This window comes from Hydractinia symbiolongicarpus, chromosome 1 (assembly GCF_029227915.1).
Source record: "Hydractinia symbiolongicarpus strain clone_291-10 chromosome 1, HSymV2.1, whole genome shotgun sequence".
NCBI classification, from domain to species: Eukaryota; Metazoa; Cnidaria; class Hydrozoa; order Anthoathecata; family Hydractiniidae; genus Hydractinia; species Hydractinia symbiolongicarpus.
This window is the reverse complement of record NC_079875.1, coordinates 19,730,292-19,747,530: the sequence shown is the minus strand read 5'-3', so window position 1 is coordinate 19,747,530 and position 17,239 is coordinate 19,730,292. Positions and strand designations below refer to the sequence as shown.

At 38.7% G+C, this 17,239-nt stretch overlaps 2 protein-coding genes across 2 annotated transcripts; both read left to right on the top strand.

The window, feature by feature from the left end:
* Nucleotides 1-375: 375 nt before the first annotated feature.
* LOC130645412 (uncharacterized) lies at nucleotides 376-8,615 on the top strand. The gene is made up of 2 exons (XM_057451401.1): nucleotides 376-487; nucleotides 5,615-8,615. Exon 2 carries the CDS (start codon nucleotides 6,229-6,231, stop codon nucleotides 6,628-6,630), a length of 402 nt encoding a protein of 133 aa, XP_057307384.1. The 5' UTR covers nucleotides 376-487; nucleotides 5,615-6,228; the 3' UTR covers nucleotides 6,631-8,615.
* Nucleotides 8,616-12,961: 4,346 nt separating this feature from the next.
* Nucleotides 12,962-17,239, top strand: LOC130661456 (uncharacterized). The gene is made up of 3 exons (XM_057461089.1): nucleotides 12,962-15,662; nucleotides 15,732-16,873; nucleotides 17,015-17,239. Exons 1-3 carry the CDS (start codon nucleotides 12,962-12,964, stop codon nucleotides 17,237-17,239), a joined length of 4,068 nt encoding a protein of 1,355 aa, XP_057317072.1.

Sequence of the window (17,239 nt, the reverse complement as noted above, 5' to 3'; positions counted from 1 at the left end):
GTTTAAAGTGTACATATATTTAATCAAGATCTAACTTTATAGATAGAGCCTTAGCCAAATGTGAAAATAACGAAAATAATAAGTTCTAACACTGCAGTTTTTATAGATTTCAAACGTCCACCATTTTCCATTTTAATTTTAAATCCCGTTCTAAATTTGAATGTTTGAAATCGTTATTAGTAATTCGGGGCGCATTAGTGGTAACTATGGCTAGTAATAGTCGTTGTATGTCTGTCTGTGTGTCCGCGAAGCCGTGTCCTGTAACGGAAAAACGAAATTTTTAAAATGCGCATCAATACCAAATGCGATATATTTTTGCCGACTTTGTTTTCACCGGTTGCGCATAGTATACTAATAACGACGCTTGATTCTTTAAAAAAAACAATCCAAGATTTTGCGACCAGAAAAAATCCAAGATTTTCTCTTTAAAAACAATTCAATATATTTGATTTTAAAAATGGTCGTGTATGGTCAAGCTATATATAAGGTTTGTTTGACTTTTTTATCTTCTGAAAGCTTTATATTTTTGTAATATTTGTTTTTTGTTTGTTTTCAGTGTTAGGATAAATATATTGTCACGTTTTTTAGCCACATACAGATCTTAAACTTACCAGTTTTAGGATGTTTGGCTAGGAACGAAGATTTTGAAAGTTAGCTAGCTTAGCTAGAACCTAATTATTGTTGTCCTGTTTGTTATTAGACCTTTTTATCCTAGCCAATATTTATTTTTACGTTGAGGCTGTGGCTATTTAGCTAGCTCCTTAAAAAGTTAAAGTATAAAATGCAGTTTGGTTACAACAATATCCCCAAGCAATAATTCTTATGCTAAATGCAGTTAGCTAGGTAGCTACATCTTTTATTATTTTCCTGTAAACTTTTTGAAATAAAATGGCTGAGCAGGAGTTGTAGCTGCCCGGGTAACGACAGGCTATTCCCTGTGTTTTTATTTGAACTGAAGTTGCAGTGAAGGTTTTTTTGGAAAAGGGTATTACAACTATACGCCTGTTCAACTTTGTTTAACTGTGCCAAGCGCTTTGCCCACTGTTAACAATGGACTGTCTTTTGAAAATGCTGTAACGGCTATGTGCATGTGCAACATGGTTTACCTGTACTAAGGGGGCAGCCAATAGCGACAATGAATTTTTAAACTTTCTCGGGAATTACGCCTGTATGAATGTGCAACACTTTTTACCTCGACTAACCGCTCAACCCTGTTTTAGCAATGGAATGTTTCCTATGTTTTATTTACACATTTACTCTGTTAAAAAGTCTTTTTCAAAAGGGTATTATCCCTATACGCCTGTACAACACTGTTTAACTGTAGTAAGTGTTCAGCCCGGTGTCACGATTAATTTTTTAAATTTTACAAAAACTAAGATCACATTGACCAATTAGGAAGTAACAACAGTTTGTAAACTCTGCTTTTATTTCAGCTGTCGTTGCAGGAAGTTATTTTATGAAAAATATGTTGCAGTTGCGACAGTATAACGGTGTACGCGCTTCACTTGATTTACAACACACTGTATACCTGTACTGGAGTGGTCCACCTGATTGTGTGGCACAGTTTACAGTTCTTATTAAGCGCTCCACAGAGTGTCCAACCCCGGATCACACCTTGACTTGTGGCTTAAGCCGGCTGTGCGATGCCTGGTTTACCCGGCTATCTCTATAATAATAGGCGTCGTCTGCCTGTTCGTGCGTCTGTTTGTCTTTTTGTTATGGAAACACAAAATGCGATATATAAAGGACAGGCGACCAGTGGATTTTTCTAAGGGTTAACGTCTAGTCTCTATAATAATAGCCGTATTCCGTCTGTCTGTTGTTTAAGAATATTGTTGTAGCCAAACAACATTTTTATACTCTCACTTTTTAGCCAAAGATAGGAGCTAACGTCCCTGTGTTTTTATTAAAACCGAAGTTGCAATGATGTTTTTTTGGAAAGGGGTATTACACCTATACGCATGTTCAACTCTGTTTAACTATACTAAGCGGTTAGCCCAGTGTTAACAACAGACTGTTGTTTTTGGTAAAGGCTGTTACGCCTATGCGCATTTACAACGTGGTTTACCTGTACTAAGGGGTCAACCAAATGTGACAATTCATTTTTAAACTTTCTAGGTAATCACACCTGTACGGATGTGCAACAATGTTTACCTGGACTAACGGCTCAGCCCTGTTGTGTTTTTTAAAACAGAGTCTGCGAGAAAGTTTTTTCCAAAGGTGTATGATTCCTAGACGCCTATGCAACACGGTTTAACTGTACTAAGCGCTTAGCCCAGTGTCACAATAAATTTTAAACTTTCACAAAAACTTATTCCTGCAAAATAAAATAATATTGATGATTGTTTTTGCTATGATGGAGTAACAGCGGTTTGTAAACTGTGTTTTTATTTCAGCTATCGTTGCGGGAATATTTTGTGAAAAATATGTTGCAGTCGCAAGACTATAATGGTGTATGTGATTCACTTAATTTACGGCATACTGTATACCTGTACTAAAGCGCTCCACCCGATCGTGTGGCACAGTTTCCGGCTCTTATTAAGCGCTCCACAGAGTGTTCAACGCCAGGTCACACATTGACTTTGGCTTACCCCGGCATTTCGACGCCGGGTTTCCCGGCTATCTTTATAATAATATAGCTGTATTGTCTGTCTCTACGCAAAATGGTACTTCAAGTAGCGAGACATACGAAAAGCGGTATATAAAGGACCAGCAAACCCGTGGATTTACCCACGGGCCATCGAATCCCGCTCACTACTTGGCAGTATGTTAGTGATGAACAAAGTAGTTCTTCTTCAATATGACTTACACGCATTATACTCGCCCGTCATGATCAGAGATCTGATCGGGGTGAAGCATTCTCTGTTGAGAATGAAATACGGATGTGCTATGATAAATATTCACCTATATGTATACACACCATCCGGATAAACTATCTGAGTTCATCACTAACATATTACCGCACGTAGTGTAGTGGGTTCGTCTGCGGCTCCCAGTTCTGGGGACCGCGGATCGAATCCCGCTCACTGCTTGGCAGTATGTTAGTGATGAACAAAGTAGTTCTTCTTCAATATCTTTTTTCCTGCCACGCAAAATCCAGAGCCAAGGAGCTTACCGCTAAAAAGTAAACAAATGACGTCACGCTGGAATTCATCTATAATTTTTTTCACATTACCTGTGCACTTTACAAGGGGGACCACATGCAATATGACAAGTGAAACGAATTTTTTAGAATTTAAAGTGTGTGTTTTAAGTTATTTATTATTGTTTTGTTTGTAATGGGCAATGACTGTATGCACTGAAATGACTGATTTTTTTAAATTTTTGATGTGTTTCATAACCTTTTTGTGGAAGATTGATGGGTAATGGCAATATACAACATGCTGAATGAAATTATTTTTGTTGATTTAGATGTGTTTCTCAAAAACCAATCTGTTTTACATTTTGTGTAAACTTTTGTTTACGAACCGTATACAATGTTTCCAAAATAATGATCTTTGTTAATTCAAGTTTATTCTTTGCTGATTGATTTTTTGACATTTAGGTTCGGAATTGTTTGTAAAGGGCAGTAAAAATCATTATACTAAAAAAGAACATTTTTTGTGTTCTTAACTGGTTGATTTTTTGTACATTTTTGTGGGAGAGAATGGTATGCAACTGAAATGACTGATTTTTGTAGATTTACATTTAATGTTTTCTAAACTATGGCTTTTTCATATTTTTGTATAAGCTTAAGGAAGAACAAAAACTCAGGTTATTCCAAAAAACTTACATACACAAACAAGAATAAAAAACAAGAATCGCAAAGCAATTTTTATCGCTAATCGACAAACATTTTTCTCGAAAACACAAACTGAAACAATGTTAAAGTAAGTTACAATTGCATGCCTAACATGAAACAACACATAGATGCCCATAATAAAAACATTAACACCAAACCTTCCCAAAGAGAACAAAACTGCAACTGCATCAAAAAGGAAGAATGTCCCCTAAACCACCAATGCCTAACACCATGCATTGTTTACCAACCTAATCTGATGTCTGAAGAAAATTCATGGTATGAGGCAAATTATATTGGCATTAGCGAAGTGGCATTTAACACAGAACGATACATGAATGATCGAATTCGCCGTTCAATTCGCTTCGTAAAAATCCCCTTTAACATGGTCTCCTGGTTAATCTTGTGATGCCTTGCCCAGTCATAACGGTCGGGCGGTCGGAAAATATAAAGTCGTTCACATGACCAAAAAACAGTACAGTTGAGTCTCCATAACTCGAACCTCTATTACTCGAACGTCTCCTTAACTCGAACGAATTCGTTGGCACCATGAAAATTTCCTAATAAACTCTTATAAAAAAAACCTCTACTACTCGAACCTCCATAACTCGAATTTTGTGGCATTTTGAAAAAAATTGATAAGTTTTCCTGATCATTTACCTCTTTATCGTTTTCATATTTTAATGTATACGTGTGTTGGGGGCCTTATATTTTTCGAATACATGATTCGAATGTTTTGTTTATGTTTCGAACGACAACGCTTTCTCAACCAATTTTCAAAAACAGAATTTCATAGCAATCTGACAATGGCGTCTGTGGCAGGGTCAAAAAGAAGTAGAGCTGATAACAAGTCCTGTAAAATAAAATACAGTGCCCTCAAAGAGCTTGAAAAAGGAACTGTTCCAAAGGATGTTGCAAAAGCTTTCAATATTCCTTCAAGCACATTGTCGACGTGGAAAAAAAATAAGGAAAAAATCTTTAAACAGTTTAACAAAGGGTTAAACTGTTTAAAGAAAAAAAATTGAAGATGTGAACAAGGCTGTTCATAAGTGGCTACTTGTGATGAGAAGCGAAAATATTCCGATAAGCGGAGTGATTCTGAAGGAAAAAGCTCTTGACTTCGCAGAAGAACTGGGTGTTGAGTCGTTTCAAGCTTCACAAGGGTGGCTAGCTAAATGGAAAACCAGGTTGTTAAACATACTTTTACATTTAAATTTTTATAAATCTTATGAATATTACAATAGCTTTGGTAGTTGATTTTGCAAAATATCAATCGACTTTTTTTCTGAGATGAAGGATAACTTGCATGGAACTTTCATCCCCAAACCATCACCAAACCATCACCAGCATTTAATGACTTTCCAGTAATTGTTATTTTGCAAACATTGAAGCTGTCATTCTTGAGAACAAAAAAAGACTTTTGCAAAACGGCCGGACTTCCCAAGGGGTAGATGACCTATGACTTCTCCATCATTTTTCTTGACTGCAACTGCATATTTATCCATTTTATTTGTCGGTTCCATAAAACCATAAAATTCGTCTCCGGTAGAGGGTGTCCAGTTACTTTTATAAACATGATAACCCATTACAAAAGCGTTGATTTCGTAAGTAAGAAGCCTAATGATGGGAAGTTCCTTGCAGCAAATAATGTCTTTTAATTTCTTGACTTGTTTGACTTCCATGGCATCCATACTTTTTTTAGCAGTTTGTTCCGAAAACAAAGTAAACAAATTTAGAAAAGTCGAATCTTTTATATTCGAATCAAGCAAAGCTTAAAGCTCTAATCACCTTGACACAACAACGGAGAGACACATTTTTCTTATCTTATGTTTTCAGGTATGGCGTATCCTTTAAAACCCCTCGTCAGCGAATCAAGATCTGTCACTGAGGAGATAACAGCACCATGGTCAGAGACAACCTTACCAACCATTTTGTCCCGCTATCCTTTGGAAAACATTTTCAATGCCGACGAATTCAGGCTCTTCTTCCAATGCTTTCTAAATAAATCTCTGCACATAAAGGTGAAAAGTGCTCTGGAGGAAAGCATAGTAAAGTCAGACTTACTGGGTTAGCTGCTGGCAATGCCTTAGGAGAGCGCTTACCAATGTTTGTAATCGGAAAGTCTGCCAAACCTGTCGATATCGTTCGCAAAAAAAAGAGCTGAATGTCTGGAGAGCGAAGAATGGGTACGCGAGCTTGATCGAAAATTTTCTGTCTCTAAACGAAAAATTGCTCTGATTGTTGACAATTGCACCGCTCATCCTCATGTCGAAAAGCTGGAATAGGTAGAATTAATCTTCCTTCCTCCGAACACAACGTGGCATACTCAACCTATAAACCAAGGAATCATTTGTGCACTGAAAGCGAAGTATCGATCGTTAGCAGTCCGCAAGTTGATAAAAGCATTGGATGAAAAAGTCTATATCCCGAAGTTCTCGATTCTTGCTGCTATGTTCATGCTTAGAAAAGCGTGGGACGATATTGACAACCAAACCTTTACCAAATGTTTTCAGAAATCAGGAATTTCCCAGAAGGTTGCTGAAAATGCCATCAACGAAGATGACGATCCATTCAAAGACCTTGCCAGTAGCGAGGTAGAAGAGGACCCAATCCCAACCCTCGATGCTGATCTCTCGTACATAAAACTAAGGTTTCCTGACCATATCGATTCTACCATATCAGTTGAGGATTTTATTGATTTCGATATCGAAATGAGCACATCCCATACAAGTCTAAAAACTGCTGACATCATTGCTGATATCACTGGAACTCAAGGTGAGGAAGATATAGAGGATGAAAAAGATGACGATGACAAGGATGAGAATAATATTTCAAAACCGACGGCTGAATAAGTGCGTTCAGCAATCACCGTCCTTGAGGACCTAACCGTTTTCTCGAAATTTGGGGAAGTGGCTTCCCTAAAGGACTTGAATAAACACATCAAACGAGATTATGATGATATTGGAAACAATCATAACTGATTTTTTTCAAAAAATTTGAGCAAAAAGCAACTAAAACGCTCTGTTTTTGTATTTCACCAACCCAGAACCTCCAATAAGTAAGACTGCGTACTTAATATACTGTTTTTGTTCATCTGGTAGGCAAATAAGGAAAAAATTTTGAAAAAACTTGAAAACCTCTACTACTCAAACGTCTCCTTAACTCGAACGGTTTCCTTTTTCCCCTGGCCGTTCGAGTTATGGAGACTCTACTGTATAACCGTGCTCACAAATATTTTTCCGGGTTTTTTCCGACTTGCCGACTTAGTTTTTACTACCACAAGCGAGTTGGTCGGTGGACGTGAACATAACATATTTTTGATGGTGGCCTAAGTTGTGATAACGTTGATTGATACGACAAATAAGAAAAATATTTTGTGCTCTAGGCAAAATTAATGCTTTACCAGTTGATATTTGGCTACTAGCTAGCTAGCTACGCTTTTTAGTAGAGCTATTTTGGCTATTTTTTCAATTCTCATACCTTCTTTAGCTTGTTATTTACCCGATGTGATACCATAGTTTTTTTTTAATTTTGGAATAACACTGTTTTAGGTTTGTGCACATTTGGAATCAAGGAAAGTCAAGAATGAAGTCATGAAAGGTTTAGGGAAAATAGTGTTAGTAACAGATTAATTAATTTTATTTATCAATAGACAGAATTAATGGCTGCCCAAAGTCCTCAAAGTCTCAAAGTCATGGTAGTGCCAACCAAGCAAATCACATGTTTTTCTTGATTATAAGGAATATGCTTTATAAGAATATTAGGCTAGGATTCTAGGACCTGAAAAAGAGAAGGAAATTGTGTTTTCTTTTTGAATTAAATTCCTCATATTGTGGATGAACAGAAAGATTTGAAACCTCACAGGATTTGGGAAATCGTGACTGGCCCAGGCAAGAGATTCTCTAGCATTAATATGAGAACAGTATTTGCTTTTCGTGAACTTGGGAAGGGGCATGCCGCCATGAAAACTTTTGCTCGTTGTATGAATATGCCGCCACCCATGACAAACGAAGACATACAAAAATATAAACAATGTACTGCATAATGCATATGGAGATACTGCTAAGGAAAGTACTTTCCTTGCAGCTAAAGAAACAAAGGAAAAAATATCTCCAGGTGCACCTGACGACTCTGTGTTAGATTGCCAGGTTTCACTGGATGCGACATGGCAAAAAAAAGGACACGCATCAATAAACAGCGTTGTAACTCTGATGTCAAGAAAAAATTCTGCAGTTATTGAGTTCAATATTGGTGTTACAGGGTTATATGGTGTTTTATAGAGATGCGGAATAAAGTGTGGAAGGTTTATGGGGTTGGCAACAAAACGAAAAGACAGTCTTCGTTTGCATAACATGAGTTTGAAATTAATAAGGCGCGGAGTTGGTAGAAAGAAATTATAAGCAGTTAGAAAAGGATTTATAGATGCAGAAAAGCATGCAGAAGGTGAAACTTATGCACCACAGGCATTTTAATGTTGCATTTGAAGGCAAAATTTATTTACCAAGATTTTTAGTTTTGTTTTTTTAATTTGTAATTTTTAAGTGCGATTTTCTCTTTTATGCGTTTTTACTTATATCAAATCTCATATCTAGAGTTCTGAACAAGATTTTTCCTTGAAATTTTGTGAGAAGTTTCATTAACATACATGCTAGGACATGTACTAGAATCAAGAGAAACAGCCACTATTAAAATAAGTTTTAAGTTGTCGCAAGATGTCATATTATTGACAAAATTAAATCAAATATTCAAAATGGCATACCAAAAAAAACCCATAAAATTTCATCATTTTAGTATATAAATATAAAGAATGACCCCTGCAAGTTTGAAACAAAAAGCTTGACCAGAACACATTTTATGTAGGTTGTAAGTTTTCGTATAATTAACGCTAATTATGCTGATTAGTACATAATTAATTATGAAAAAAAAATATTAAACCTATTATTGACTTATTTTTATCACAAATATTGCTTACCACCCATATTTTACTTCATGAAACCAATATTTTAAAAAAAATTTCTAAAGGAGATGCACCACCTTAAGAACGATAGCTCTACTGTTGAAAACAATAGAAAAATAAGAATACTGACCAGCCTGGTTAGAATTTTGTGTGTGTATTGAAAAAGATAAAGAAATGCCTCAACAACGGAATACCACAATTTATTTTTATCTATAAAGTAATATGTGAGTGGTGCACGTACACACAAAATTTTTGGAGAGTTATTAATTACTAAGAACACTTGATCTTTTTTATGGCAGCGAGCTGGTATGTCATTTATTCATCCTTGCCACCAGGGATTTTCACCGTCATCCATCATATTTTGGCAAAAGTGCCTGGGGACGAGGGTTGTCATTTATTTAAAAATCAAAATCCGGCTGAATCAATATTAGGTCTGGGAATTTTTTGAGTTCATGGAAGAGAAGTGCTTCTCACTTTGGAAGAGAAGTGTTTCGATCGGAAGAGAAGATTTTGGAGGAAAGAAGAGAAGTGTTTTGACTAAGAAGAAAAGTGTTTTTATTAAGAACAGAAGTGAGCTATAGGGGCCATTGTACAAACCTTCTGCTTACGCTATGTGCGTGCCAGCTATTTGCAAAAAAAAATTTATTCATCCTTCCCTACCAGATTACCATGCAGCCTTGCCAGAGCTTGTTGGCTCCTTTTTTGGCTATTCATGATACTCGCTAAAACAAAGTTGATGAGAAACAAAATTTTAACTTTTTGTGGGCAATATTTAATATATAAACATTGAATATCTTATTATTCAGTATAATATGGAAAAGTGCTGAAATGTGCTGTAGTAAAGTAACTATATATATAACTAGTGGTACCAAACTAAAATGAATGTCTTATTTGGTATGTGCCGTATTGTTTTTCCTGTTCTTTCATTTGCAACAAATAGATTTTTTGCATTCTCTTTATTTGAACGAACGACGAATGACTGTAAATCCACCTTTAATGAAAAGAATGGCAATGTTGTTTAAGGTGCAGTTTCTAAAGAATGGTTGTCACACATAATAATGCAACTTATCTTTCATAGCTATACAGGTTTAGCTGTATATACATTGTATTGTATGTATAATAATATATTTAAAGTGGCAAGCCCAGAAAATCACAAAAACCTATAGTTAGTGGATTCTTTCCACTGGGGGCCACTAAAACAAAAAAGAAACAAAAAAGAAACAAAAAATGATAAACCTTAGACTGCCTCAGCTTAATCAAACATAGTAACATTTAAATTCTGTGAAAATTGAAAATAAAAAGAATAAAAAACAAAAATTAAAAAGTGATCTCCATTAGAATTTGCCAAATACATTAGAGATGGACGTCTTAAACGAAAACTTCCATCACAGGTCACTTGGTCTGGAAAATGGGAAGGCTTTTTTGCCAAATTCCGTGTTGACCAAGGGAAGTGTGAACCTGTTTTTGAAGCTCCTCTTGTAATTATGACAGTTTTTTGTCAAAAGGAATTTTGAGCGCATGTAATCATTGAATATTCCCTCTCTTTCCCAAGAAAGGTACGGACACATTTTAATCGTTTACTAGTTTTCCCAATCTACCTTGGGTGGCACAAGCCCATGCCGAGGAGCAGTAGTTGAAATATGGCAGCCTTGTTTCTATGTTATTTGATCCTTGTAAACAACTTTATCAGGAAAAAAATTGACAGAAGAGCCTTGACAGGGAAAAGCCTCCTTTCCAAGTTATTTACATTCGAAATTAATTGCTAGTCTTGTTTCCATGTTATTTTGGTAATTATAACCAATATAGAGATGGATATAGACGTGCATATTTTACATGGCTGGCCTCACAAATATCAAGGGATATACACCGTCTTTTATTTCCAGGAGGGCCCATGGCTTTGATGGGGAGTCCTGGAGTATTTAATGCTCTCTTTTAAGCTACGCAAACTCAATTAGGGTCAGCGCTCTCCCAGACAACTCCCTGCAACATCCAACGGTCCACACAGTGCGCTATCTCCCCAAATTCCCTCACATGGCTTGGGTTAACCCGGGGCTATGATAATATTCAATTGCCCATATTGAATCACCGCCAAGGGGAAAAAAAGATTTTCTGTGAGAAGCTTGCATGGGGAAAGCCTTTTTTCAGGTTGTTTACATGTGAAATTATTGTTAATAAAAATCATCCAGTCTGAATTGAATGGGACGGTTGCTATCTGCAAAAATGGTCAGTTGCAAAGAAGAGCACTGTAATTATCTGGTCTGTGAAATAAAACCACCCAAAATACTACCTCAATTGGGGTATATACCCCATGTTTTCAATTAACCCAAGGTGCTTAATCAAAAACGTTTAAAAATCTAGTCATGTTTAAAGTCTCGGGTTAGTGTTTTTTCTGAGAAGGATAGATATAGCAAATTAATTTTAAATCAATCTTTTTTATTTTCATATTTTTTGTGACTCTAGCAGTTTTTCTTATGCTTATGTCTGCTGCTTATTAATCTACTTATATCTAATCAATCAATTTGCAATCAAACCAATCTTTGGCTAATTAAACATGAATTTATCACCTATATGGATGCTGTTATATTTTATCTCACCTACTCAAACGCCAGATGGCTCAGAAGATGAAGATTCAACTTCTCAAACCTTCCAATCTGCTGCAATGTCTGTCGCTCTTGAGGAATCGTCCACACTCAAAAAGAAACGTATCCCAAAATGTCCTGGCTGCAAGGCACTTTTGGCTCTACACGACTTTGGTATTCCCAGTCGTCACTGTCCAGGTCGTCGTTCTAGCGCTACCAACACTGTCACATCAGCTGCTTCAACACTTTCCTCAACTATCGCTAATAACCCAATGTCTTTAATCCAAAGATCTTCGCCTCTGCAGTCTCACCTAAACTACCCAAACAAATCTTCTTCACCGTCTTAGCTAGCTGCTCTTCGAAATCAGCTGGCTGTCTTAGAACAGGAAGAGCCATCCCTAAGGGAAAGTTTACAAACAGAAGAGCAACACCTTCTCAATCAGATTGCTGCTCGACAATCAGAGTTAGCTAGGCTTCGCTCAGCTTCTTCCAGAAATGCCTGCCCAGCACAAATTTTAAGCACTTCCCTGTTGCAGCACACTGTAAATCCAACCAATCGTGTCCAAGACAATCTCCGCCCTTCGCCTCTTGACGTACCACCGCCATCTTGTTTTGCTTCCTTGCTTGCTCCGCAACAGTCCACCAATTTGTTGACCAATCGCACTGTCTTGTCACAACAACAAACACGCTCCCTATCGGATGTTTTTCGCCAGCAAGAAGACCGTAGTTCAGAATTGTTTCTGCGCTCTGCACTTTCTTCAAGCACTGGAAATGGTAAGCCACTTCGTATAGTCGATTTTGTTTCTCGGCTTCGTCCTGTGGAGCAGGAGAAAGTTATTTCTACTGATCCTGGTTCGCAAACTACGCTAATGTTGGCCATTGGAAATAAGAAGCCAAGACTGGAATCTCTTTCCATGGAACAATATAACATAGCTAATTTGAGAATTTTTTATGAATTATTGTCTGCTGCCAGATTGCCAACCTCGTCCGATTTACGTGACTATTTGTCTTATTCCATTAAGATCTTAGAGTTGGCTAGAAAGTACACCTGGGAGTCTGTGCTAAAGTATGAAAATGAATATCGAATTCTTCAGCACACTTATGGCTATCCATGGAGCTTTGACAATAGCCATTTGCATGAAGTGATGCTTATACCTCGTTGGGCCTCCCCTCCTGTCTGTAACCCTTCCAGTACCTTAAGCAAGGGAAATTCAGGTTCACCTGCCTCAGGATCGTCTTCAGGGTTTCCTACACATACTTCTTCCGCTGTGGAAATATGTCGTAATTTTAACCGCCAAAAAGGTTGCCAGAAAACAGAATGTAAATTCACCCACGTCTGCAACCGCAAAATTGGTAATCAGGCTTGTGGCAAACCTCATTCTGGACAAAACCACAATTCTGACAATTGACTACCCTCAGAATTTCGCACTCCTCTACACAATGAAAGTGGAGCTCTCTAGGACACTTTCGACTTATCGTCGTTTTTCACTCAAAACCCCAATTTCAAGGGTCTGAGACAGCACTATTTCCTCGCTATATTGATCCTCTGCGCAAAGGGTCAATACCGCGGGCAATTACCGCTGTGCTGCAGCACTCTCGTATGAACGCAATGTTATCACCCTGGTTAGGGTCACAACATAAAATAAAATGTCCAGCGTCCCAGAAAATTTTCCAACATATAATAAAGCAATGAGTTTCTTTAGAAATGCAATTAGTAAATTATATAGCGCTGTATCTGCACCAGTGGCAGCAACACGTTATGCACTCGCAGAGAGACTGCAGAGTGTGCGTAAAACTGCTTCTTTATTATACCACAAGGCTAAGGAGAGACTTGATTACGGTCAAGCCTTGAAAGCCACCGTTGAAGACGCTGCTGTGGAAGAAGAACAAGTGGAAGAAGTGGATCACAGTGCTGTTGAAACGGAAGGTGGATTTGATGGTAATTATCGACATTTCCGAAGTGAAGGAACACCAGAAGGTCAAGTGGTGAGTGTTGAACAGTACCTGGATCAACAGAAACAACATGTGGAGAAAGTCATCACAGACTTGCAAAACACTAGACAGAATTGGAAGTTTCAACTGAATCTCGTGGTGGAGTTTGTGCACAGGGAAAATCCTTTTGACAAGTTCACAAAACCAATATGGAGTGAAGCTGTCACAATCATGGAAGGAAGCGACATCGAAAAATTGATCGAAGAGATGTATAAAAGCCTGCTAAAACGCTTTGAAATGACATCGGAGAAACTCAAAAAAAGCGACTACATCTTCAACCGAATCACAGAAATGACGCATCACTGCCACATGATTGACCTTATGAGAGGTAGATCATGGTTCAAGACACCCGAATGGCTGCAAAAAAAGCACTGCATCATCAATCCCAAAAATGAAGACGAGCAGTGCTTCAAATGGGCTGTCATTGCAGCCCTCCATTTTGATGGCATTGGAGCACATCCTGAGCGCATCTCGAAGCTCGAACCGTTTGTTGAACAGTACAATTGGAGTGGCATCGAGTTCCCAACTCCCAACACACACTGGAAAAAGTTTGAAAGGCAAAACCCCAACGTGGCGCTGAATGTCTACTTTTCTGAAGAAGATTCTCAGGTCGGGCAGGCATATGTTTCGAAACACAACACGACACGTAGAAAGGTGGCAGATGTGCTAATCATTCAAGAAGGAGGGAAAAAGCACTACGTTGCCATTAAAAGATACTCTGCGCTCATGCGCGGTTTATCATCTAGACATCGAGGTGATCATTACTGTCGAAACTGCATGCACGGATTCCGCAGTCAAGAGACACGAGACAATCACATGAAGGTGTGCATGGACCATGATTTTTGCGAGATTGTCATGCCTGAAGACGGAACAGTCCTCAAACACGAAGATGGGCAAAAGTCGCTCAGAATGCCATTTGTCATCCATGCAGACACAGAATGTATCTTGGAACCTGTTCAAGGTTGTGATGGAGACCCTGAAAAATCACACACCAGAGACGTCAGCAAGCATGTGGCTTCAGGATATGCCTTCATGACCAAATTTGCACATGGAGAAGTTGAAGAATCATCCAACTACTATCGTGGAAAAGACTGCATGGAAAGGTTTTGCAAGGGACTGAGAGATCAAGTCAATAGAGCTATCAGACATCCACAGAAGAAGATGATCCAGTTGACACACGAAGAGAAAGAATTCATTTGCGAAGGAGTGTTCAAGAAGAACAACAAAGACATCACAATGCGCAAAGTTCGAGATCACTGCCACTACACTGGTCAGTATCGAGGAGCTGCACACAGTTCGTGCAACCTAAAATATCACATCCCCAACGAGAATCCGGTGGTCATGCACAATCGCTCACGGTATGACGATCACATCATCATCAAGCAACTGGCCAGGGAATTCAAAAGCCACGAGTTTGAATGTCTGGGTGAAAACAGCGAAAAATACATCAGCTTCTCCATCAAGCAATCCGTCACATTTCAAGGAAAAGACGGCGAACCGCTGAGGCAGATGAAGAAGAACAAGAAAACCAACCAAATGAAAGAAGTGGAAATTAACACGACCTGCAAAATCAAGTTCATCGACAGCTGCAGGTTTATGCAAAGCTCACTGTCAAGCCTTGTGGATAATTTAGCTGGAACCAACAGTGAAAGTGTCAGCTGCAACGACTGCAAATCAAACATGGAACTCATCGAGATTGACTCAGAGTACAAGGCGCAATTCAAGTGCCAAACCTGTTACTGCTCTTACAAGACGGTGGAACTGAATGAGCACTCCATGAAAAAGAAATTTTCCAACACATTCAAGCATGCAAAGGGCAATGACGAGCACTTTAGACTTTTGCTGCGTAAGGGTGTTTACTCCTACGAATACATGGATGCGTGGGAGCGTTTTGAAGAGACAGCACTTCCTCCAAAAGCACAATTTTACAGCAGCTTGAACCTTGAAAACATCACCGAAAACGACTACAAGCATGCTCAAAAGGTGTGGAAGGCTTTCAACATCAAAAACCTTAGAGAGTACCACGATCTCTACGTGATGAGCGACACGCTTCTTTTAGGAGACGTTTTTGAAAATTTTCGAGACACTTGTCAAAACATCTACGAGCTTGATCCAGCGTATTTTTACACTGCTCCAGGCCTCGCATGGAAAGCAGCTCTTAAAGTGACTGGTCAAGTGCTCGAGCTTCTCACAGACATCGACATGCTACTGATGGTTGAAAAGGGGCTCAGAGGTGGTATTTGCCAAGCAATCAAGCGCCATGCTAAGGCGAACAATCCGTACATGGGGGAATTGTTTGATGTCAACCTGTTGATCTCGTATCTGCTGTACATCGATGCCAACAATCTGTACGGAGGTGCCATGTCACAAAAGCTGCCAACACACGGCTTTAAGTGACGTGAAGACCTCGAAAATTTTACTCAAGCTTTTATAGAAAATTATAAAAATGGAGATGATGGCTATTTTCTTGAAGTGGATGTCCACTACCCGAAAAAGCTGCACAAACTCCACAACGACCTTCCATTCTTGCCTGAAAAGATGCGTCTGAACAACGACTGTGAAAAGTTGACGTGCAATGTGTTTGACAAGGAAAAATACGTGCTGCACATTCGCAAATTGCAGCAGGCACTGCAGCATGGATTGGTTCTTACCAGGGTGCACCGAGTCATTGAGTTCAAGCAAAGTGCTTGGCTGAAGCCCTACATTGACATGAACACAAAGCTGCGAAAGGATGCCAAAAATGACTTTGAGAAAGACTTTTTTAAGCTGATGAATAATAGCGTGTTTGGCAAGACCATGGAGAACGTTCGCAAGCACCGTGACATCAAACTGGTGACAACGGAATGGAGGCGCAAGAAGCTCGCATCAGCTCCAAACTATCACAGCACATCAAGATTTGACAAGAAATTTGTGGCAATGGAAATGAACAAAGTGAAGGTCGTCATGAACAAACCTGTCTACCTCGGCCTCTCCATCTTGGACTTGAGCAAACTCACGATGTATGAGTTTCACTATGACTACATCAAGCCGAAGTTTGGTGCAGGCGCAAAGCTTTGCTACATGGACACAGATAGTTTCGTCTACCACATCAAAACAGACGATGTCTATAAAGATATCGCAGGTGACGTTGAATCAAGGTTTGACACATCGAATTACAGTCCCGAAGACAAACGTCCCTTGCCTATTGGCAAAAACAAGAAAAAATTGTGCTTAATGAAGGATGTACTTGGTGGCAAAATCATGATCGAATTTGTTGCATCGAGGTCAAAAATGTATGCGTACAAGACACTCAAAGGATACGTGGAAAAGAAGGCAAAAGGTACAAAAAAGTGTGTCGTCAAGAAACAGATCACGTTCGCAGACTATTTGAACAGCCTGCAGACCTGTCAAAATTTGTATCGCACGCAACTGAGATTTACCAGTCAAAAACACGAGATTTTCACCGAAAAGCTGAACAAAATTGCGCTGAGTGTTGATGATGACAAGCGACTTCAAGCTCAAAGTGGGTTCACCTTTGCACATGGAAGCAGTCCTGGATTGGTTTGCAAGCAAGAATTGCTCACCAGGGTGTGGCATCCCGACCATGTTAAACCATGGATGTTTGAGTCTCGCGGGATGCTTCAAAAATTTATTTGCATCTCACACACATAGTCTCAGTGTTTTCAAAATGTCAAAATTTTCTGTTTCAAACAGTCTGTTTGCATTCAGCATGGTCTTGATCACGAAAATGCATTAATAAAAATGATACTTGAACTCTTGTTGGTAATGTTGTACGTAAGTTTTTTGTACGTCTACTGCAAGTTTTCCTCTCTAATAAAAGTTATGTCAGAACTGAATGAAATTTTAGACGTCTTAGACACACCAGCAATGAGAAAGCGGGAAAAAGTCAAGCAAAACTTGAGTCTCGTCAACTCTCTGGGAAAAAAGCAGTAA